This window comes from Sapajus apella, unplaced genomic scaffold (genome assembly GCF_009761245.1).
Source record: "Sapajus apella isolate SASKATOON/1434 unplaced genomic scaffold, GSC_monkey_1.0 scaffold1, whole genome shotgun sequence".
Classification (NCBI taxonomy): domain Eukaryota; kingdom Metazoa; phylum Chordata; class Mammalia; order Primates; family Cebidae; genus Sapajus; species Sapajus apella.
The window spans coordinates 77,426,230-77,450,620 of record NW_022436941.1 but is presented as its reverse complement, the minus strand read 5'-3'; the positions used below and the strand labels follow the sequence as shown (position 1 = coordinate 77,450,620).

Genomic DNA, 24,391 nt, shown 5'->3' with positions numbered 1-24,391 from the left:
CTCCATGTTGGTCAGGCTGGTCTCGAACTCCCAAGTTAAGGTGATCCGCCTGCCCTCAGCCTCCCAAAGTGCTGGGATTATAGGCATGAGACACCACACCCAGCCTTTTTAAGTGTTTAGAATAATAATTTGAGTACTAGAAATTACATAGGAAAAATTGGGCTCTATCTACCTCCTATTTGTACCCATTCTGAGAGAATATCCCTCTAGGTGCTCTAAGAGGCTGGGTTTTTCCCTAGGCTCCTTTCTACTTAGCAAGTACTGCACTGCAATTCTTCTCTCTAGTAACATGTGACTGGGGAAAATTGCTGTTTTTCAGATGTTTTCTGCTTCATTTCTTAGTCTATGGTCTTGCATAGCTTGGTCAGCAAATACCTCAATGAAAAAACCAATGCAAGATGTTAGGCTTATTTCTCTGCATCTGTCTTCTTTCTGTGATCTTGACCCTTTAATTTCTGGCTGTCTTGGCAGCCCACATTCCACAGCTCAATTTCTGTCTCTCCAGCTTTATGAAATTGACTAAAGTCCCACTCATTTATCTGCCTCTTAGAAACTACCTAATGCCTGTCTTCTCAGTCTCTTGCTCTACATTAATGTTAAATGCCCAAAGAGAAAGAGTGTATGGAAAGTGAATGCATTTCTCTAAGTGTTCTCTCTGGGATCTGATTCTCAAGTCTTAGATTTCTTGGCAGCTTTCCAAAACCCTCAACTAGATGTTTGTTTATATTTTATCTAGCTTTTCTCAATGGAGGTGCTGGTTTGGCTATAAGATACTCCATTATAGTCAGAAGTGAAAGCTCATGACATTTATTTAATTGTTAAAATATATTCCCATTTTCAATGACATGTATTTTAAATAAATATACTTTAATATACAAATAAATCTGAAATGGTAGGTCTATTCTAATGTAGCAAGGTCAAAAGGACATATCTATTTAGTTTGAATTATTAGAAGTATATTAAATTTGCATTTATATACACAACACAGTTTTGTTTTGCTGATTAGAATCATAATATACTCTGTGATTTTATTACTTATTAATATGTGGCCAGTAACATACATCGCTAGTCATCCTTAAAGCATTTATTCAACAGTTACTGTACATAACACTGAATTTAGTAATGTATAAGACATAGTCCTTTCTTTGGGGAAGTAACAATCTAGAACAACAAATGAAACACACAAGTATAAAAATGATATTATAAGGTAGTATGAAAATACGTTAAAATAAGAATACAGAAAATAGTGCTATAAAGTTAAAGTAAAATAACGGTTAATATATACTCCAGAAGCTAAAATCGCTAAATTGCATGATAGAACCAAAAGAGATCTTAGACAACATCTAGTCTGATCCCTTAATTTTATAGCTGAAGAGACCTTTGCTAACAATTTAAATGACTTATCTACAGCAACAAATCTCATAAGTGGCAGAATGGAACTAGGACTCTGGCATCCTCAGTCCTGGCTCAAAGTAGCTGTAAAAAAAGATGTGACCTTAAGAGAAGGGAAAAGTTGCAAGGCAAAGGGACTTGCGGCAGGGAATACAACAGCTTCAAAATATGATCAATTTAGTTGCAGCAAAGCATTTGTGTTCAAGACAGGTAGAAAGTAGGATTGAAGGAACAAGGGCCGAAGTCATGGATAGCTTCGAATGCCAAGCTGAGTTTAGACAATGGGAATCCCTAGAGGGTTTGGGTAGCGACATGATGAAACTGCTTTATGGTAAGATTAATTCTGGTGTAGAACTTAGTGTAGAAAATGTAGAAGGAAAGCAAGGCAGAGATTTTAGTAGTCTAGATGTGCAACAAAGGCAAGGGAAATAGAAAAGAGAGGTATGAGAAAGTTTGAAGAAAGAATTGCTAAGATTTTATGACTAAATTTAAAGGGGTGTGATCACATTCAGTTTGAAACATGTTAAGTTTAAAGAGATGATACTACATTTAAGTGTAGAGGTACTGTAGAAAAGTACAGAAATATCAGAGTAGAGCTCAGAGAAAAGATTAGCACTAGAAATGTGACTTTGACCAAATATCATAGAAACTATTATCCACTGCCTGCCTTTACTAAGCTACAGTATTAACAGCTTTTTCCTTCAAGTTTTTAGATCAATCAAAGATAAATACAATTTTCTACTTTAGATTACTAGACCATAGTTTTCACAAAGGGATATTAATAATAGCTAATAGTTTTTGAGCATTTACTATATGCTATGTATTGTACTAGCTACTTTACATATATTGGCTCATTTAATCCTTACAACCATTCTATAATCATTTCCATTTACACATGAGACAGACACAGAGGTTTGGACATCCGCCCATTGTCATACAGCTGGTTAGCAGTACAGCCAGGATATGAACTCAAGCAGTCTAGCTCTTCTTAACCACTATACTGCTTTCACATCTAACATATATGATATCTTAGCAAATAATCATACTAAAATCGTTTAGGATTAAATTCTCCTTCATCCTACAAAGCAATTTGCAAATGTTGTAATGTACTTACTTGTAATGTATTTGTATCCCATACTTTCAGAGTTTTATCAAATGAGCTTGATGTGAACATGCCAGTGTCATGAGGATACCACTGTACAGTTTCCACACTGTATTTGTGAACATCAGGATGATATCTACAAAACAACCATCAAAATTTACAGATAACTGACGTATGTGAGTTTCAAAACTGGTGTTGTATTAAGAACAAGTAGTAGTCTCAGGTAGGATGATATGAATGGTCAAACTGAGATCACATGCTTGTGTCTTAGCTGTGTAGAAGAAGGTGAGAAAGAACATCCAGGCATCTCTAGATTCAGGCTCCTACAGTGTGATGTAGAGGTGTGCCTCCTACTAAGGGTCACAATGTGGGAGATACTCTGTTTCTGTACTATATATAGCCTGAAAGGATCAGCCAACTATACTGGACTTCTTTCATTTTGGAAGGGGCAGTGATTTGGTCTTACTGGAAGAAACGGCTGTTTTGGTTTTGGATTTGCTTTTCCGAAGTCTCATTCTATTAGCACTACTATTCTTAGAATTGTTGAATGCTTCACACACCTCTATAGTATTCCACACAATATTGCTTTTTATCAAGGAACTTACTCTCTGACCAAAGAATGCAACTGGTAGAGGCCCATGAAATTCACATCTTATGTAACCCATCTTCCATAAAAACACAACATGTTGAAGACTCAGTTATGACGTCAGCTACAATACACCACCTTGTGAGGGTGGTATGCTGTCCTGAAGGATGTAGTATGCTCTGAATCAGTGGCCAACGCAGTGTGTTACCTAACTGAATCTTCGTTCAAATGGCTGTTAAGAGAGGTTTATCTTGGCTCAACTCAAACAAACTGGCTGTTAATTAATCTTGGCTCAACTCAAACAAACTGTTAAGAGAGATTTATGAGACAAAGAGGGAAATTTGAACACAGACTGGATATTTAAAATAGAGAATTTTTGTGTATGTAAGATAATGGTACTGTAGTTATGCTTATAAAGTCTTTTAGATATAAATAATTATGGATGAAACTACACATTGTTCAAGATTTACTTCAAAATAATTATGAAGGTGGATGGGTAGGAGGTAGAGATGAAACAATATTGGTTATGATGGTTGGTGAAGCTGGGTGACTGATACGCAGGTCATTATACTATTCTCCAATCTTGTATATATTTGAAATTTCCCGTAGAAAACAAAAGTTAACAGAAGCTTTCTGTTAAAAAAGTTAACAGTAACCCTATGCAGATACAATCATTTTGCTTTTGGATTCCTTATGATGAAGGTTTGGGACCTTAAAGAGTTGTGGTGCTATCTGAAGGAATGAGAACATGAAGAAGGAAAGTCTTAAGTGCCAACTCTGGCATTAAAACAGCTGTAAAAATACAAGAACTATAGCGCCTACTCATATTTCCTTCTTTTCTCTGTATATATTTTAATAATTTCCCCATTCTTTCCTCTCTTACCTTTATTATTTTTATAGGTTAACTATAATTGAGTCCACAAATTGTATAATACTGATATGGGATAAGATAAACTAATGAAAAATGAACATGACCTTGAAATGGAGCCAGGTATGGAAAACTCCACTAAGTTTTTCTGTAAGTACATTGTTTTTCACTTACACAGTGGTTTTAGTTTTCAACTTAGGATCACCACCCTTTGCAGAAGAGGATGATCACCTTTTGGCTGTATAGTGGAGACTTGCATTAGGTTAGGCTGGAACCTTTCTTTCTTTTTTTTTTTTTTTTAAGGCGGAATCTCGCTCTGTTGCCCAGGCCAGAGTGCAGTGGCAAGATCTCAGTTCACGACAACCTCGGCCTTCCAGGTTCCAGTGATTTTCCTGCCTCTGCCTCCCGAGTAGCTATGACTATAGGCATGTACCACCATGCCTTGCTAATTTTTGCATTTTTAGTAGAGATGGGGTTTCACTATGCTGGCAAGCCTGGTCTTGAACTCCTGACCTCGTGATCCGCCCACCTCGGCCTCCCAAAGTGCGGGGATTTTATAGGTGTGAGCCACTGCGCTCGGCCTGTAACATTTTTTCTTTTAAAAAGGGTAAGTATGGGAAGAAAGTTATATATACATGCTGGACAGCCAAATGGGTGGACTGTAGTAGACATGTGCCTTTTTTCCTTGGCTGGTGAGCATTCAAACTTTTCCTATTTGGGGGGAATCACCTTCGTTTTATTGAAAATAAGAGCTCTACCTCTTGTTACAGAAAGCAAGGGACTCTAGACCTTCTCTTTTCCTGGGAGAGTTAGCCATTATTTAAAGTTGAGGAGTTGAGAGTCTGTGTTGGTGACATACAGCAAAACCCAACCTAATCTTCCTGTGGTGTGACCTACCCTGACTTCTCGTTTTCTGCTCATTTTCTAAAACTGATTCTCCCATCTTTCTGACAGTTATGTGAGATATTAAATATTCTTCCAATAAATTTCCACTTAAGCAGAATTGATTTCTTTCTGCTCCTAAGAGTACTGACATCTACAGAGATTTTTCCAGTGATACTAGTTTTAAATAAAACAAATCTTTAATGTAGTGATCACAAATAAAAGCTCACTTATATTTTAAGTTTAAATTTTAAAATAGGATAAAATATTTTATGTTACTGTATTATGTTACTATATGTTCTGTTCTCATTTATATTTAATAAGAATTTTGGTAGAGGAAAGGAATCTTTTTAGTGCTCAAGGACAAACACATTAAGTATACTAACAATAAGTATCAAAAAATAGTCTAAGCCACATTAACTTAATAATAGTCTTTATTGAAATTATTTTTAAATAAGATTGTAAACTCTTCAGATGTATAAAATGCTGTAACAGATTTTGTAAAGATGCGTACTATATGATGTCCATTTTCAAATTCAAAGTGACACTTTTAAAGATAGAGTCTGAATCCAAGAATAAAAATCATATTAAGACAAGATTGACACATTAGGCATTTACTTATGTCACATGCCAAAAAAAGCAAATCACAGTCCCTCATGGAATATTATATAGCACATGGAATAGATGAAAATGCTATTTTGCTATGTAACAAAATAAATTTAATGTTAAAATGTTAGCTGGGATAAAATAAGATAAAAATGAATTAAATTAATTAACATGACTTTTTTTGTTACTGAGGGTGGGAAGAGAGTATAAACGGCCTAAGACTCTAAGTTCCAGAGTATTTGAGGAGATATTGTGTTTTGTACTAAGTTTTCCTGTAAGTACATTGCTTTTCACTTACACAGTGGTTTTAGTTTTCAACATGATTTTAAAAAGATGACATTTCATTTAATTCTCATAGAAACGTTTAAGAACCATAGGACATGTATATTTATTTTTAAAACAAAATAATCTAAAGCTGAGATTAACTGATTTCCTCAAATCTGTATGTCCAATGTGAAGCACCAGAGCCAAAAAACAACAGAAAAATCTCTTCACAAATGTTTCATAGCATCTATTCTAATGTTTTGGGAAAAGCTGTAAAAGACTATTGATGTTAATGTTTACAAAGTTTTCCCTCTTGAAAGCATTTTCTTAGCACCCATTCTCCCTGTTAATTCAAAGGTCTGCTCATTATCAGATTGGATATAGATGATGAGAAAGGATTAAATGACCAAAATGGAAAAACTACAACACAAAACATTTTATTAGACTTAAAAAAATTATCACAAGATTGGTAAGCCAAAAGAGAATAGTCAGAGAAGACAAGTATTATAGAAGTATGTTTTTAAGTTAGGCATCTTTGATAAGTAGAGAGACGAGAGAGGGATGAGTGGGTATATGCATATGTGTGTCTTTGGTGAGGGAATACCAGTATGTTTCATATATCTAAACCTTTTCTTCCATTAGTATCAGTTGAAAATATAATTCGTGTTTATAATTAGCTGAAGGACCATAAATGAATCTTATACTAAGAGGTACTAAAAACTCTTAGTTACTGAGATATGCTATTTAGGTATAGAAAAAGAAGGACATAATAAAAAGTTTTTAAAAAATAAAATCCTTTTCAAATGTGATACCAAAGTTGTTTTGGGGAAGTCACATATTAAAAAACTATACCTCCAAAACCTAAAATGCAATTAAAAAATAAATAAATAAATAAAAATAAAAAAACTATACCGGGGGAGGATCCAAGATGGCCGTTTAGGAACAGCTCAGGATTGCAGCTCCCAGTGAAAGCGCAGACGGTGAGTGGACACCGCATTTTTATTGCCCACAGACTAGGAAATTCCCAGGCGGAGGAGCTCCACAGGTCGCCAGTGCGGCTGTTTTGGCCGGCGCGGCTGTGCCGGCCCGCGCTGCTGCTTTGCCCCTTACAGCTGCTTTGTCAGCGCCCTGGAGCAGCGGTTCTCCATACAAAATACACCGGTCCGGGTGCCCTTTTAGCTGGTGATTGGAGCCACGGGAACTCGCCCATTCGTCTGTTTAAAAAGGGGACTGAGCAGGGAGCCAGGACAGTAGATTCCAGGACAAAAAAAGCGCCATGAATCTTAGTGCCGCTGTTTAAGCCAGCACAGTGAGTTGTCGCATGGGAAAAAACACACACCGCGGTGCCTCTTCAACAGGCGACTGGAACACCAACTTAAAAAAAAAAAAAAAAAAAAGGCTCTGAGGCAGGGAGCCAGACGATCAGGCTCGGCTGGTCCCACCCCCACAAAAGAACAGCAACCAGAAACGCTCTGGATTGAGAGGTTCACAGCAAGCGCAGCTGAACCCCGGACGGTCCAGCTCTGTGGGGGAGGGACGTCCGCCATTAACGAGGCAGCCCGCCACTACGGAGGTAGGCAGCCAATGCTGAGGCAGCCTGCCGTTGCCAAGGCAACCCACCATTGCTAAGGCAGCCCGCCATTGCCAAGGTAACCGGCCACTGCAGAGAGGCTCCGCCTTAACAGAGGCGGGCCACCATTGCCAAGGCAGTTCTAACAACACCCATATAAATAGGACTGCAGGGAAGTTCACTCGGCAGCTGGGCGGAGCCCACAGCAGCTCAGCAAAGCCTCTACAGGCAGACAGTGACTAGGCTGCCTCCTTGCTGGACAGGGCAGCTCTGAAGGAAAAAAAAAAAAGACAAGGCAGCAGCATAACCCAAACTCATAAAGCCCTAAATCCCTGGGACAGAGCACCTGGGAACAAAAAGCAGTTTATGAGTTCTGCTGCAGCAGACGTAAACGTACCTGCCCAGCAGCTCTGAATGAACAACAGAGCTCACAGCTCACCATTTGAGCTCCTATAAAGAACAGACCACCTCCTCAAGCAGCTCCCTGACCCCTATATATCCAAAGAGCCACCTCATAAAGGAGACATCAGATTGACACTAGGAGGGTATCCTTCTGGGACAAAGATAGCAGAAGAAGAAAACTGGTAACAACCCTTACTGTTCAGCAGCTGCTGCAGGTGAACCCCAGGCAAGCAGGGCCTGGAGTGAACCTCAGCAGACCTACAGCAGAGGGGCCAGACTGTCAGAAGGAAAACCAAGAAACAGAAATAACCTCGTCATCAACAAACAGAACGTCAATCTGAAAGATTTGAGACCCAATCTGAAAGCCAGCAACTACAAAGTCGACAGGTGGATAAATCCTTAAAGATGGGAAGAAACCAGCGCAAAAAGGATGAAAACACCCGAAACCAGAACACCTCTCCTCCTACAAGTGATCACAACTCCTCACCAGCAAGGGAAGAAGGTTGGATGGGGAATGAGTGTGATGAAATGACAGAATCAGACTTCAGAAGGTGGGTAGTAAGAAACTTATGTGAACTTAAAGAACATGTTCTAACCCAATGTAAAGAAACTAAGAACCTTGAAAAAAGATTTGACGAAATGCTAACGAGAATGGACAAAATAGAAAGGAATATAAGTGAATTGATGGAGCTGAAAAACGCAACACAAGAACTTCGTAAAGCATGCACAAGTATCAACAGCCGAATTGACCAAGCAGAAGAAAGGATATCAGAGGTCGAAGATCAACTCAATGAAATAAAACGGGAAGGCAAGAATGGAGAAAAAAGGGTAAAAAGGAATGAACAAAGTCTCCAAGAAATGTGGGACTATGTGAAAAGACCTAATCTACGTTTGAGAGGCGTACCTGAATGCGACGAAGAGAATGAATCCAAGCTGGAAAATACTCTTCAGGATATTATCCAGGAAAACTTCCCCAACCTAGCAAGGCAGGCAAACATTCAAGTCACGAAATACAGAGAACACCACAAAGCTTTCGTCAAAGAAGAGCAACCCCAAGGCACATAATCGTCAGATTCACCAGGGTTGAAATGAAGGAGAAAATGCTAACGGCAGCCAGAGAGAAAGGTCGGGTTACCCACAAAGGGAAGCCCATCAGACTCACAGCAGATCTCTCAGCAGAAACCCTATAAGCCAGAAGAGAGTGGGGGACAATATTCAACATCCTTAAAGAAAAGAACTTTCAACCCAGAATCTCCTATCCAGCCAAACTAAGCTTCATAAGTGAAGGAAAAATAAAATCCTTTGTGAACATGCAAGTACTCAGAGATTTCGTCATCACCAGGCCAGCTTTACAAGAGCTCCTGAAAGAGGCTCTACACATATAAAGGAACAACAAGTACCAGCCACTCCAAAAGCATGCCAAAAGGTAAAGAGAATCAACACAATGATGAATCTGCATCAACCAAAGGGCAAAACACCCAGCTAGCATCAAAATGGCAGTATCAAATTCTCACATAACAATATTAACCCTAAATGTAAATGGACTAAATGCCCTAATCAAAAGACACAGACTGGCAAACTGGATAAAAAGCCAAAACCCATTAGTGTGCTGTATCCAGGAAACCCATCTCACATGCAAGGATACACAAAGGCTCAAAATAAAGGGATAGAGGAAGATTTACCAAGCAAATGGAGAGCAAAAAAAAAGCAGGAGTTGCAATTCTCATCTCTGATAACTTAGACTTTAAAGCAACAAAGATCAAAAAAGACAAAGAAGGACATTACATAATGGTAAAAGGATCAATGCAACGAGAAGAGCTAACGATCCTAAATATATACGCACCCAATACAGGAGCACCCAGATACATAAGGCAAGTTCTTAATGACTTACAAAGAGACTTAGACTCCCACACAATAATAGTGGGAGACTTTAACACCCCATTGTAAATATTAGACAGATCAACAAGACAGAAAATTAACAAGGATATCCAGGACTTCAACTCAGACCTGGACAAAGCAAACCTAATAGACATTTACAGAACTCTCCGCCCCAAATCCACAGAATATAGATTCTTCTCAGCACCACATCACACCTACTCTAAAATTGACCACATAATTGGGAGTAAATCACTCCTCAGCAAATGCAAAAGAACAGAAATCGTAACAAACAGTCTCTCACACCACAATCAAGTTAGAACTCAGAATTCAACAACTAACCCAGAACCACACAGCTTCATGGAAACTGAACAACTTGCTTTTGAATGTTGACTGGATAAACAATGAAATGAAGACAGAAATAAAGATGTTCTTTGAAACGAACGAGAATGAAGACACAACATACTAGAGTCTCTGGGACACATTTAAAGCAGTCTCTAGAGGAAAATATATAGCAATAAGTGCCCATTTGAGAAGCAAGGAGAGATCAAAAATTGACACGCTATCGTCAAAGCTAAAAGAGCTAGAGGAGCAAGATCAAAAAAACTCAAAGTCTAGCAGAAGACAAGAAATAGCTAAGATCAGAGCAGAACTGAAGGAGATAGAGACACAAAAAACCCTTCAAAAAATCAATAAATCCAGGAGCTGGTTTTTTGAAAAGATCAACAAAATAGACAGACCACTAGCCAGATTAATAAAAAAGAAAAGAGAGAATAACCAAATTGATGCAATAAAAAACGATAAAGGGGATATCACCACAGATTCCACAGAAATTCAAACCATCATCAGAGATTATTACAAACAACTCTATGCACATAAACTAGTAAACCTGGAAGAAATGGATAAATTCCAGGACACTTGTGTCCTCCCAAGCCTAAACCAGGAAGAAGCCGAAACCCTGAACAGACCCATAACAAGGTCTAAAGTTGAGGCAGCAATTAAGAGCTTACCACCCAAAAAAAGCCCAGGTCCAGACAGGTTCACAGCCGAATTCTACCAGACATACAAAGAGGAGCTGGTACCATTCCTTTTGAAACTATTCTAAACAATACAAAAAGAGGGAATTCTTCGCAAATCATTTTATGAGACCAACATCATCCTGATTCCAAAACCCGGCAGAGACTCAACAAGAAAAGAAAACTTCAGGCCAATATCCATGATGAACATAGATGCAAAAATCTTCAATAAATGCTGACAAGCCGATTGCAACAGCACATCAAAAAGCTTATCCACCATGATCAAGTAGGCTTCATCCCGGGAATGCAAGGCTGGTTCAATATACACAAGTCTATAAATGTAATTCACCACATAAACAGAACCAAAGACAAATACCACATGATTATCTCAATTAATGCAGAGAAGGCCTTTGACAAAATTCAACAGCCCTTTATGCTAAAAACCCTCAATAAGCTAGGTATTGACGGAACGTATCTCAAAATAATAACAGCTATTTACGACAAACCAACAGCCAATATCATACTGAATGGGCAAAAACTGGAAGCATTCCCCTTGAAATGTGGCACCAGAGAAGGATGCCCTCTCTCACCACTCCTAGTCAATATAGTATTAGAAGTTCTAGCCAGAGCAATCAGGCAAGAAAAAGAAATAAAGGGCATTCAAATAGGAAAGGAGGAAGTCAAATTGTCTCTATTTGCAGACGACATGATTGTATATCTAGAAGACCCCATCGTCTCAGCCCCAAATCTCCTGAAACTGATAAGCAAGTTCAGCAAAGTCTCAGGATACAAAATCAATGTGCAAAAATCACATGCATTCCTATACACCAATAACAGACTTAAAGATAGCCAAATCAAGAACAAACTTCCATTCACAATTGCCACAAAGAGAATAAAATACCTAGGAATACAACTAACAAGGAATGTAAAGGACCTCTTCAAGGAGAACTACAAGCCACTCCTCAACGAAATAAGAGAGGACACAAACAGATGGAGAAACATTCCATGTCCATGGTTAGGAAGAATCAATATCGTGAAAATGGCCATACTGCCCAAAGTAATTTACAGATTCAATGCTATCCCCATCAAGCTACCAATGACCTTCTTCGCAGAACTGGAAAAAACCACCTTAAACTTCATATGGAACCAAAAGAGAGCCTGCATAGCCAAGTCAATTCTAAGCAAAAAGAACAAAGCAGGAGGCATCACACTACCGGACTTCAAACTATACTACAAGGCTACAGTAATCAAAACAGCATGGTACTGGTACCAAAACAGAGATATAGACCAATGGAACAGAACAGAGGTCTCGGAGGCAACACAACATATCTACAACCATCTGATCTTTGACAAACCAGACAAAAACAAGCAATGGGGAAAGGATTCCCCATTCAATAAATGGTGTTGGGAAAGCTGGCTAGCCATGTGCAGAAAGCAGAAACTGGGCCCCTTCCTGACACCTTACACTAAAATTAACTCCAGGTGGATTAAAGACTTAAACATAAGACCTAACACCATAAAAACCCTAGAAGATAATCTAGGCAAAACCATTCAGGACATAGGTGTAGGCAAGGACTTCATGACCAAAACACCAAAAGCACTGGCAACAAAAGCCAAAATAGACAAATGGGACCTAATCAAACTGCACAGCTCCTGCACAGCAAAAGAAACAGTCATTAGAGCAAATCGGCAACCAACAGAATGGGAAAAAATTTTTGCAGTCTACCTATCTGACAAAGGGCTGATATCCAGAATTTACAAAGAACTAAAACAGATTTACAAGAAAAAAACTAACAAGCCCATTCAAAAGTGGGCAAAGGATATGAACAGACACTTTACAAAAGAAGACATACATGAGGCCAACAGACATATGAAAAATCATCATCACTGGTCATCAGAGAAATGTAAATCAAAACTACATTGAGATACCATCTCACGCCAGTTAGAATGGTGATCATTAAAAAATCTGGAGACAACAGATGCTGGAGAGGATGTGGAGAAATAGGAACACTTTTGCACTGTTGGTGGGAGTGTAAATTAGTTCAACCATTGTGGAAGACAGTGTGGCGATTCCTCAAGGGCCTAGAAATAGAAATTTCATTTGACCCAGCAATCCCCTTACTGGGTATATATCCAACGGATTACAAATTGTTCTACTATAAGGACACGTGCACACGAATGTTCATTGCAGCACTGTTTACAATAGCAAAGACCTGGAACCAACCCAAATGCCCATCGACAATAGACTGGATAGGGAAAATGTGGCACATATACACCATGGAATATTATGCAGCCATCAAAAACAATGAGTTTGGGTCCTTTGTAGGGACATGGATGAACCTGAAAACCATCATTCTCAGCAAACTGACAGAAGAGCAGAAGATCAAACACCGCATGTTCTCACTCATAGGCGGGTGTTGAACAATGAGAACACATGGACACAGAGAGGGGAGCACTACACACTGGGGTCAGTTGGGGGGATATAGGGGAGGGACGGTGGGGGGTGAGGAGCTGGGGAGAGATAGCAAGGGGAGAGATGCCAGATGTAGGTGATGGGGAGGAAGGCAGCAAATCACACTGCCACGTGTGTACCTATGCAACAATCTTGCATGTTCTTCACATGTACCCCAAAACCTAAAATGCCATAAAATAAACAAATGGGAAAAAAAAAACAAACAAAAAAACAACTATACCTAAATGTCAGTTACTATTTTTAAGAAAGTGTCAAGGAATAACCATACAAATGTGTCACTTGAACAATTCCCTTGACCCATTCACTTGACTTCTACTTTCATTTTTGCATTCGATGTAAAAAATACTTAACTATTTACAAATTCATACATTTTTACATTTTTAATACATACCTGTCAACGGAACACACTGCTTTACATGTGTAATAAGGTTGTCTGCTGGAGTTCTCAAGGTCATAAAGTACAATCACACCATCTGAACCACCTGATAACATGCTGATAATAAAAAAAGTTCACATTAATTTATCATTTTATGTAGTCCGTTTATGATTGCAAATTTCTAAAAACTGATTTGCAAACACTCAAATTTATTAAGGATACAAAGTTTGCAATGAGTTAATCCTCAATAACACAGACTTAATAAACTAAAATTTCTTAATATTTATAGATGAATGTAAAAAATTCATTCTGTGATCAAGTTTACTTCCATAACTTCAAAAAGAAAGAGTGACAGAAACAAGATGGCAAAAGAGATTTCTTTTTTTAAATATATACTTCTAAATGCAGATGATTGTGAAAGAGATTTCTTAAGAAAGTAAAATATTACAGTTACTTTAAATGTCCTAATTTCGACCCTGGGCAAGTTACACCACCTATCTAAGGCTTTCAACATTTGTAAAGGAGAGGGACATTTTTACCTAAATCACAATGTTGATAATAAAACTTAAGTGCAAAATTCTTTTTATAGTACCTGGCAAAAAATAGGGGATCAATAAATGTTAGATTCCTTACTTCTCTTATGAATGCATTCACTCAATTCATTCAACTTTAAGTTCCTACAACGTTAGGCACTCTGCGAAAACAACTGTGAACAAGGCAGGCATGGTTTCTGTCTTTGCACAGTTTACATTCCAACAGCAAAAAAAGGTAGTATGCATAATCACACAAATTATTAGTTATGATTGGGGTCATTGTGACAATAACTTATTTTTATTCTAGTGTGGAAATTCAGGAACAGTTTCCCTGATTGTAATATTTAAGCTGGCATGTGAAGGAGAATTCAGAGTTAGCCAGAAAGCTGTAAAAGTAACATTCCAACCCCATTCAAGCAACCAAAAAAAGTAAAGTGTTGCTAGAACAGGGTAGAAGGGAAAGAGTGGTGAGAGATGAGAGGCAGGGGCCAAATCACTGGAAGCCTTACTTTTGAGAGTAAAAGATGATACTGAAAAATAAGCAGTATCTTTTTTTGGAAACAATTATTGACTCACACTAGAGCTGGTCTATTACATTGGTAGAACCTAAAAAATTATTCTATTCAAAAACTTTGCAAAAATATTTCTAAAAAGGAAAGTAATAAGCATATATACTAAAGCTACATACATTGATTGAACTTAATAACTTGTAAACATCATTCTTGGGACTTCCTATACTTTAATCAGTTTCTTAACCTTATTTGTCTCTAAGACTGTTACTTGTATTTTTTTAATGGATTTTTTCAATATGAACTTACTTGTTTTTTGCATAAAACTGTCTAAAATCATCTTTAAATCTAGGGTTGTTGCCACTTTTAATGGACTTCCCTAAAAGCCATAATATGTTTAATTTAGGAAATAACAATAGATGATGAGATACATGTTAAGTTCAGAGCAAATTCTGCAAAATGGCAGACATTTTTGAAATGTGCAAATATTTCAGATTATTTTCACTGTTTCTTCTGACCTTCATTCGAAGTACCTTTCTTTAGTACTTTTTTTTTTTATAAGATAAAATCCTCCTTGAACAAATTCTCTATTTTATGTTTCTTTTGGAAGTTACACCAAATATAAATATTATAAAATCTTAGACATTGTGAATATTATTCCATTACTATACAAAATATACATTTATCCCCATTAAAAATAGGGGCACCATGAAAAATTCTTCACAAAGGTCCAAAGAATGCAATCTCTCTAGATCATCACTCCTTCCTTCTCATCTCAAAGTAACTCATTATCATGATTTTTATCATAATCACTGTCTTTCTTTTCTGTACAGTTCATAGCTCATCACTCTAGAGTGTATGCATGAATATTAGCTTTGCTTTAAAAAAATTTAATGCCTTTTAATTTTAATCTATAGGTCTCCTCTACCTTTCTTTCTCCCTCCCTCTTGCGTTTTTCCCCCTCTTGTAATTTCTTTGTTGCAGAAACCATATCACTTGTCCTAGAATGTCCAGTCTGGATTTTGGTGACTGCATTCATGTGCTATAATTTAAAATGATTTCTATTTGCCATTGCTGTTTTTTGTGATGTGATATTAGCAGACAAACCAATACCTAGATCCATCAATTTATCCATCTATATAAAGTGTTGCTATCTGCTAATATTATTGCTCACCATCAATCCTTATGTTGTTGTCTCTCCTGTCATTCTGGTTGAAAGATTTCATTCTCTGGTTGATTTCTAAGGAATGGCTAATGAGAACAACTGTCTCTGAATTCCTGTGTTTTTGAGAATTTATCTGTCCTTTTCATGCTTGAAATCAGTTTGACTGGATATAAAGTCCTTGACTCACATTTTATTTCCTTGAGCATCTTGGATAAGAAGCTTCATTTCTTTGGCCAGAAAGCCAAAGTCAAAATCTAGTAACAACGTAACTTTCCCCCTCATATAAAGTTCCAGATCTTATTTATCCTAGAAAAGTTTTCTTGAATTATTGTTTTCATATTTATTCTGTTCTTTTGCCTTGGTTTTCTTTTTTCTCTTATTATATGTTATGCTGGATCTTCTTTGCCCATATTCTATATATACATCTCTTCAATTATTTTTCTCTCTTCATTTCTTTTTGGTTTTAAAAATTTCCTCTCTTCTAGTTTCTATTTCTAAGGCATTATCTCTTCCATTTATTTGTGTTCCTTATATTTTGGTATTCATTTCTGAAATATTTTTAGTTCTATTTTTTGAGTTTGAACATCTCATTTCTGAGGTTTTCTAATTCCAACTTAACATTATTCTTTCATTTATTATACCTTTATAAAACAACTTTTACCTAGTTTTGAAATATTAGGTTAGAGTTCTCATCTGTTTTATAGACACTTCTTTCAAGTCTGACTTCACTCCCCATAACAGCATTAGTCCACTTCTCATTCTCTTTGTTTTTATAATAATTTTGTAGGAACTTTGACCTTAATCTTGTTCTTTTGCTTATTTTTATGTAAAATTAATTTTCTTAACCTTTTAGAATGGAGGCTTGACTTAGACTAATGTTTAAATTTTATATATTAAAAATCTTCTTCTTCCCTGAACAATTTTTTTTCGGGGGTAAGATTTCAAAATATGGCAGCTTACTTTCAGAGATTTCCTGGTTCTGTTCACCTCCCCAATTTTATCAGGGACATCTTTCTCCTTTGTTTCTATTGTCTCTGAATTGCTTAATTTGGATTCTATTTCCAGCAGTTTTTCCTCAGTGTATAGTTCTGTACTGGAGGGGAGTTTTGACTGGCTAGCTCTTTAGAGAGATATTAGGGCCCAGACTGCTATAGCTCCTTCTGCTCTTAACCATGGACCATTCAAACTTACCTACAATTAGAGTATGCCATCCTCTCCCAATTTTAGCTACTGTAGTCAAATTTGCTTGCTAAGCTTTCAACAGCCTATTGGTTATTTTGGACTTATCCAGGTATATCAGATGCCTTAGCGGTTTTTACTGCCTCCTCTGGCATAAATACTGGTAGCATAGTTGTCAGTAGTTCGTTTCCACTTTGGGGTTTGTGGGGATACTTCATGACCTAGTTTTGTTGTAAGTGTTAATCTGATTTTTTTACTTGCCATTTTTAGTTCCTTTATGTGTTTTAATGGAGAATTAGAGGAATGTTAAAAGCTGCATTGACATTGTCATCTTTCAAGAATGGCATCCAAACTACAGTTTTTGGTACTACATTCACAGAACATTTTGACTGAAAGATTTTCACCTGATTTTGAACAAAATACAATTAAGTGTAGAGCAGTGCTATTTAACTCTCCAAGATAAGGAGCTTGTGCCAGAAATAAACACACGTCTTTCTTCACTGAGAAAGTCTTGCTGCGAACATATCTTAGCTCCTTTAAATGGTGTGTGTAATGATTTAGTAGATTTATGTTTTAGTACAAGCTTCTTGTCTTGTGAAGCAGTCACAAACAGTTCATGAACTAGTAGCAAGTGGTGATTTATAGACTTGTTTTTAAGATAAATTCAATACCAATTTATAAAACAATTAGGTTAATTTAAAAGTAGTTATTTGATGGCTCAAATCCAATTGATGAGCGGTAAAGAAAGACTGCTAATAATGGCCTACTTAGTTATTTAAAAAAATATTCCACATTAGCTTTATTACAAAAATTTATAGTTCAGTTACTCTAAATGTACACATAGAGAAATATTTGTAAATTTTAACAACTACAACTTTTATTTAGATTCATAAAATGTTTGGATACAGTTGTAAGTTACATGTATAATACACCTAACTCCCAAAACACTTCTGCTTCATACTTCATCTTCACAAAACATTGCTTTTCTTACCATGTATTACCGTGTATATTATATTGATGTATAATCGGTTTAAAACAAAATTATGTTAAAAGTTATGCTTTTCTTACTATGTATTATCATGTATATTGATTTATAATCAATATAAAACAAAATTATGTTAACTTTTAATCTTAATTGATATGGTATTTACAGTAATGTGAGATGTTTCAACTATGTTAAAATGGCTTTCAAAAGCTTTTCTTGGATTCCACTAACTTTCTATTTGAAGTATTTGATGGCACTGCCATTATTTAATTATGAGATACTTTTCTGCTGACAGAGTATTAAGAGATATGGTTTCCGTTTTTATGTAAATAGAAAACAGTATTAAAGATGAATGAAATTAACTTAGAAGAATTTAAAAGGTATAAAAGAAAATTCAAGCATCACAGAGTGATATGTCAATGCATCCTCTGCAGTTGCATCTGTTAAACTGTAATTTTCAGATAGTTTTTGTAAAATAACACCTAACTTTGAAAATAAATGCTTCTCTATCAGATTTGTGTATTCTGTCTAGTTTCCATTCTGATTTTCAGTGACATCTTTACAGCTTTCATAGTGTATGGTAAATATTAACAGGCATTTTGATCAAATTATATATACATCAAGTTTTCTTAAGAAAATTAGAACTTAGTTTTCTACTGAATGTACACTTTCCTTTTTATATCTCTTTTTGCTATCAAAAGGGGTTAATGCAAAATAAAAGTCTTAGCAAACAATGAAATAAATAGTTGTAGACTTTTACCATGCAATAAAGGGGAAAACCACTGTAGCAAGGGTCTTCAGACTTTTTTCTATGTGCTGTACAAAAAGACACCCCACTTGTATTTCTCAAATATATTTCACGCACATATAATCTATAACTTCCCGCATTTCTCACCAACTCTGCCAACTAGTAGTCTACAGGCTTCTGATACTTCACAGGCCACACAACTGATTACTACCCCAAGTGGCTTGCTGGAGTAGCAGTATTGAATACTTTCCTGACCAGTACCCAAACCCAAAAGTCAGCTATCTCTTGCTGCTCATGTCTGCATGTTTCATAAGTGAGTGCCCCACAGTTGTCCTTGAATAGAAGGTGTTATACTGAGCCTGGAAAAGGACAGGAGAAAAAGGAAAGAATTATTACTCATCATCTTTTAGATTTAACCACATGCTAAAAGTAAGATGTTTCTTATACGCTACTGGGAGAGACCATAGCAGAAGCTGGAAGTAAAAAGTGGAAGTTTATCAAATCTGTTCTGACTTAATGTAAATAATAACATTTCAGTATAAAATAAAAATTCTGGGTCAAACACTAAACATTACCATAACATGACAAAGTGTTTCCTTTAGTTAATGCTATATGTGGCCTAATTATAGGCCACATGAAAGGTTTTGTATTGTCTTATAAGCATAATGTGGTATTATGATGAGCTGTAAGTAGGAGAATATGTTTGGAATTGCATTTTTCAAAGCACTTTGGCTGCTGTGTAGAGACTGGACTAAAAGGAATAAAAGTATATGCAATACTGCTTTTGATTAATAGCGGCAGCAGTAGTGGCAATCATTTATGATATGCCAGGTTTTATGCTAATCATGTTGTACATATTATCTCAATTAATCCTCCAAACAAACTTGTTAGGTAGGTATTGTTGTTCCCAGTGTATAGCTAAGGCAACTGAAAGTTAGAAAGGTTAGGTAAATTGCTCAAGGTCACAAAGCTGCTAAGTGGTAAAGCCAGAAAGAACTCAAATATAATTCTTATTTGTTCCGAACCTAATTCTTCAAAATAGTCCTCCACTTTTTATATTATTTTCCCATTAGACTTTTTGAGAGCAGCAACTATGTTTTAAAATAGCACCTAAAGACACTAGCACTTAAAAGCCCTCTGCATCCAAAAGAAGTTCAATGTTTATTGATTTAACAGTATTTATTTATAGTAAAGTAGCTTGGAAATGTTTATATGACAACATTTTGTAGGTTTGATGTTTTGCATTTATTTGAAATTAATAATGCCAGATTCAAAAATGCTACAATTTAGGATTTTCATTAATTTTAATGAACCTTCTATATCATTAATCTGAAAAAGCAGGATTTTACTTCATTTCACTTAGAAAGAAAAATGATTATATAAGTATAATAAACTTACTATCTCCCTTCAACAGGTTCAATATCAAGGGTGTTAATTCCACCACCATGGACTCTTTCGACATCTCTGTCTTTATTTAACTCCAGTCCCAAAACTCTTTAAATTAAAAAGGGGAGAAAAAAAGAAAAAAATTAACAAGTAATTTAACACTTAAAAATTTCTTCTTTAACCAAGATTACATATAGTACAAAAGTCACAAGAAATGTCTAAATCTTCTACCACACATCCCCATGTATTTATAGATTTTTAGAGACCTTGTATAAATGGTTAAAATATCAACAGTGGTAACAATTACATGCAAACTTTTAAATGTATTTAGAGACTAAAATTTGTATGAAAAAAGTTAAATTCTGATAAATGTAGCTGAGGACATCTAATGGACAAAAGCACAAATTACAGATTTAAAAGAAATTCCTTCAAGTGTTTCCTAAAGATGGACAGAAATAAAAAACAAGTATGAGCTGGCAGTGGCTCATGCCTGCCTGTAATCCTAGCTCTTTGGGAGGCTGAGGTGAGAAGTTTGAACTAAGACCCGAAGTTTGAAAGCATCCTGGGCAATCATATTGAGACCCCATCTTTATAAAAAAATAAAATAAAAATAAGCTGCATGGTGGTGGGCTCCTACACAGGAGACTGAGGCAGAGGATTGCTTGAGCCTAGTAGCTCGAGGATGCAGCGAGCCATGATCACTTCATTGCGCTCCAGCCTGGGTGCAGGCTTCTTTTAAGACAGAATGAGATGCTGTCATAAAGAAGAGGCTATGTTCAACTTAACACTTATATGTATTTAAATAAAGCCAATTAAATATCAATACAAATAATTAACAAGTACTCTCTCAAACTAAGACAAATGACATTTCTGATATTTTATAAAAGTAAACTATCATTATCCTAGTGAGCATATTATTAAGATTAAATGAGTTTATATATAAAAAGTGCTAATTACAACACCTACTACATTCTAAGTACCTAGTGAATATTAACTATTGGAATCTGTCTTAATCTGTTGGATGTTATTAGCATCTACACTAATTTAACTAGAATGATTTCTAAATTCATTATTGATTAAAATAGTGCTAGTTTAAATATCAAGTTATAAATTTTTGGACTATAAAATTGTCAGCTTTTTAAAAAGATGACAATGCACAATGCTGGAAAGGCATAAACTGATACTTTCATTTATTGACAGTAGCACAACAAGTAATTATAAGCATTTTGGAAATCATTTTAGCTGTATAAAGTATATAATTTGAAACTACATGGCCCTTTGTCTTCTAGGTATAACATATAGTACAACAATGACAAGTAGTCCGGACACAGTGGCTCATGCCTGTAATCCTAGCACTTTGGGAGGCCCAGGTGGGTGGATCACCTGAAGTCAGGAGTTTGAGACCAGCCTGGCCAACATGGCGAAACCCCGTCTCTACTAAAAATACAAAAATTAGCCAGGCCTGGTGGTGCATGCCTGTAATCCCAGCTACTAGGGGGGACTGAGGCAGGAGAATTGCTTGAACCCGGGAGGCAGAGGTTTCAGTTAGCTGAGATCACACCACTGCACTGCAGCCTGGGTGACAGAGCAAGACTCTGTCTCAAAAAAAAAAAAAGACAAGTAATGCCTAAATCTTCTACCACACATCTAAGCATATTTATAGCAATACATTTATATACATTGCAATTTAGCCTTAGGTTTAAATATCCAGACTAACATTTATGAGTTATCTGACTTTGATAAATAACAATAACAGCTAATATAAAAAGCCAGGCCCAGCATGGTGGCTTACACCTGTAATCCCAGCACTTTGGGAGGCTGAGGCAGGTAGATCACTTGTGGTCTGGGGTTCAAGATCAGACTGGCCAAGTCTCTACTAAAAAATACAAAAAAAAATAGCTGGGCATGGTGGTGCATGCCTATAATCCCGGCTACTCGGGAGGCTGAGGTGGGAGAATTGCTTGAACCCAGAGGACAGAGGTTGCAGTGAGCTGAGATCATGCTACTGTACTCTATACTCCAACCTGGGTGAAAAAGCAAGCAAGACTCTGTCAAAAACTAAAAATAAAAAAATAAAATAAAAATAAGTGTAGTAAGTGGTAATACAGGGGTGGTAATGATTATTAAATACATTTCCTGATTATAAGATTAATACATGAGTAATTTCCCCAAGGTCACACAGCTAATATTTGGCTGAGCTACATTTGAACTTTAACAATTTTTTTTTTTTAATTTTAGTTTTAGAGATAGTGTCTCCTTCTGCCACCCAGGCTGGAACGCAATGGCAAATCACAGTTCCCTGTAGTCTCAAACTCCTGGGCTTAAGGGACCCTCTTGCCTCACCCTCCGAAATAGCTAGGACTACAGTTGCATGTCACCACACCTGGCTAAGTTCTGATATTTGTTGTAGAGATGAAGTCTTGCTATGTTGCTCAGGCTGGTTTCGAACTCCTGGCCTCAAGCAATCATCTCACCTTCACCTTGAAAAGTATTGGGATTACAGGTAGCCACCACATCTGGTTCTGAACTTTGACACTCTTTCCCCAGACCACTATCATGTTCTGTTATTTCTGAACTTCAATATTTCATAAAAAATTTGTTTTTCACATTTTTCCACTGAAATTGCTATTTTTCTGAAAATATTTTTCCACTTGATCATTTTTCAAATTACAACAGAATATATACTCTTTGTAACAAGTAAAACAATATCAAAGAAACATGTACAAAGGTAATCATCTTTTCCTTGAGCTCCCTCTTCTTAAGAGTAAGAAACATGGCTCCCATTACTGTCAATATATTTATCAATCCCCTGTATGTAACCAATCTCCCATCTCCACTACCATCCCTTCTCCTAACAGCTTGGGCTCTGATTTTTGTCTCCTCTAAAATCCATACAGTCCCCAAACAAAGACTATTTTCTCAACTGCTCAGGTTCTGAAATTCCACTCTAGGGAACCTAATCCCATACTAAGTGAGGAAGCATACCTCTCCCCAGCATAATGACTTTAGCACTGAATTGTTTGTAAACTAGAAGGAGAGGTTAAGATGAAGGAAAGGGGAATAATATTATAAAGGGAAAGAGATGTGGGGAGAATAGCAGAAGGCAAGGTGTACAAAAAACAAGTTAAGATGGCAGGTCTGAGAATGCTACCCTTAGAAAGTTCTGCTTACAAGATTATCCCTTGGCGACAGTCTGGGATTTCAGGAGGGTGGCCACCATGACTGGATAAGAATGGTTCACTGTGCCTGAACTACTTGAGAAAATAATGTCCTTTATGATGAATACTTGCTTTTCTTTTGGAAGTCTGGAATTTGGGTACAAGCTAGATAGAGGGTGCCTTTATGAACAGTACCCAGTAAAAACTTTCAGCATTGAGTCTCTAATGAGCTTCCTTGATAGACATTTCACACATGTTGTCACAATTTGTTGCTAAAGGAATAAAATGTGTCCTGTGTGACTCCACCAGGAAAGGATTCTTGGAAGCCTGTGCCTGGTTTCCTCCACACTTTGCCCATATATCTTTTCCCTTTCCTGAGTTTATCTTGTAACTTTTCACTGTACTCAATCAGTCATGAGTAAATGCTGAGTTCTGAGTCCTTCTAGAGAATCATCAAACCTTGGGATGGTCTTGAGGACTCCCCCCAACACAATGGCATAGAAGTAGAGGGAAAAGAGAAGGGAAAATGCCTAAGGAGAGAGTAAAGAGTAGACTGATAAAGAAGTTTTGTGAAGAATGATGGTGGTATTTTGATGGAAGTTGCATTGAATTTGTAGATTGCTTTTGGCAGTATGGGTATTTTCACAATATTGATTCTACCCATCCATGAGTGTAGAGTTCAGCTGTGTTTCCATTTGTTTGTGTCATCCATGATTTCTTTCAGCAGTGTTTTGTAGTTTTCCTTGTAGAGGTCTTTTATCTCCTTGGTTAGGTATATTCCCAAGCATTTTTTTTCCTTTTCTTTTTTTTTTGAAGCTATTGTAAAAGGAGTTTGGGATTTGATTCTCCGCTTGGTTGCTGTTGGTGATAGCAGAGCTACTGACTTGTGTACATTAATTTTGTATCCAGAAAGTTCAGTGAATTCATTTACCAGTTCTAGGTATTTTTTGGATGAGTCTTTAGGGTTTTCTAGGTATACAATTCATGTCAACAGCAAACAGCAACAGTTTGACTTCCTCTTTACCGATTGGGATATCCTTGATTTCTTTCTCTTTTTTGATTGTTCTGGCTAGGACTTCCAGGACTATGTTGAATACAAGTGGTGAAAAGTGTGCATCCTTGTCTTGTTTCAGTTCTCAGGGGGAATGCTTTCCAACTTTTCCCCGTTCAGTATAATGTTGGCTGTGGGTTTGCAATAGATGGCTTTTATTACCTTAAGGTATGTTATTTGTATGCCGATTTTGCTGAGTTTTAATCATAAAAGGATGCTGGATTATGTGAGATGCTTTTTCTGCCTCTATTGAGATAATCATGTG

The 24,391-nt window shown here is 36.6% G+C and overlaps 1 protein-coding gene across 4 annotated transcripts in view; it reads right to left on the bottom strand.

Moving 5' to 3' along the window:
* Window positions 1-24,391, bottom strand: part of ERCC8 (ERCC excision repair 8, CSA ubiquitin ligase complex subunit) — a 78,775-nt gene that overhangs the window by 41,562 nt on the left and 12,822 nt on the right. For 3 of the 4 annotated variants that reach the window (XM_032280105.1, XM_032280127.1, XM_032280113.1), the window contains exons 2-4: window positions 19,930-20,025; window positions 13,428-13,529; window positions 2,507-2,630 (exon numbers count right to left, since the gene is read on the bottom strand). In XM_032280105.1, the coding sequence (XP_032135996.1) occupies window positions 2,507-2,630; window positions 13,428-13,529; window positions 19,930-20,025 (322 nt within the window). The remainder of the gene's footprint in view (window positions 1-2,506; window positions 2,631-13,427; window positions 13,530-19,929; window positions 20,026-24,391) is intronic. The other variant, XM_032280118.1, reaches the window with a different exon arrangement.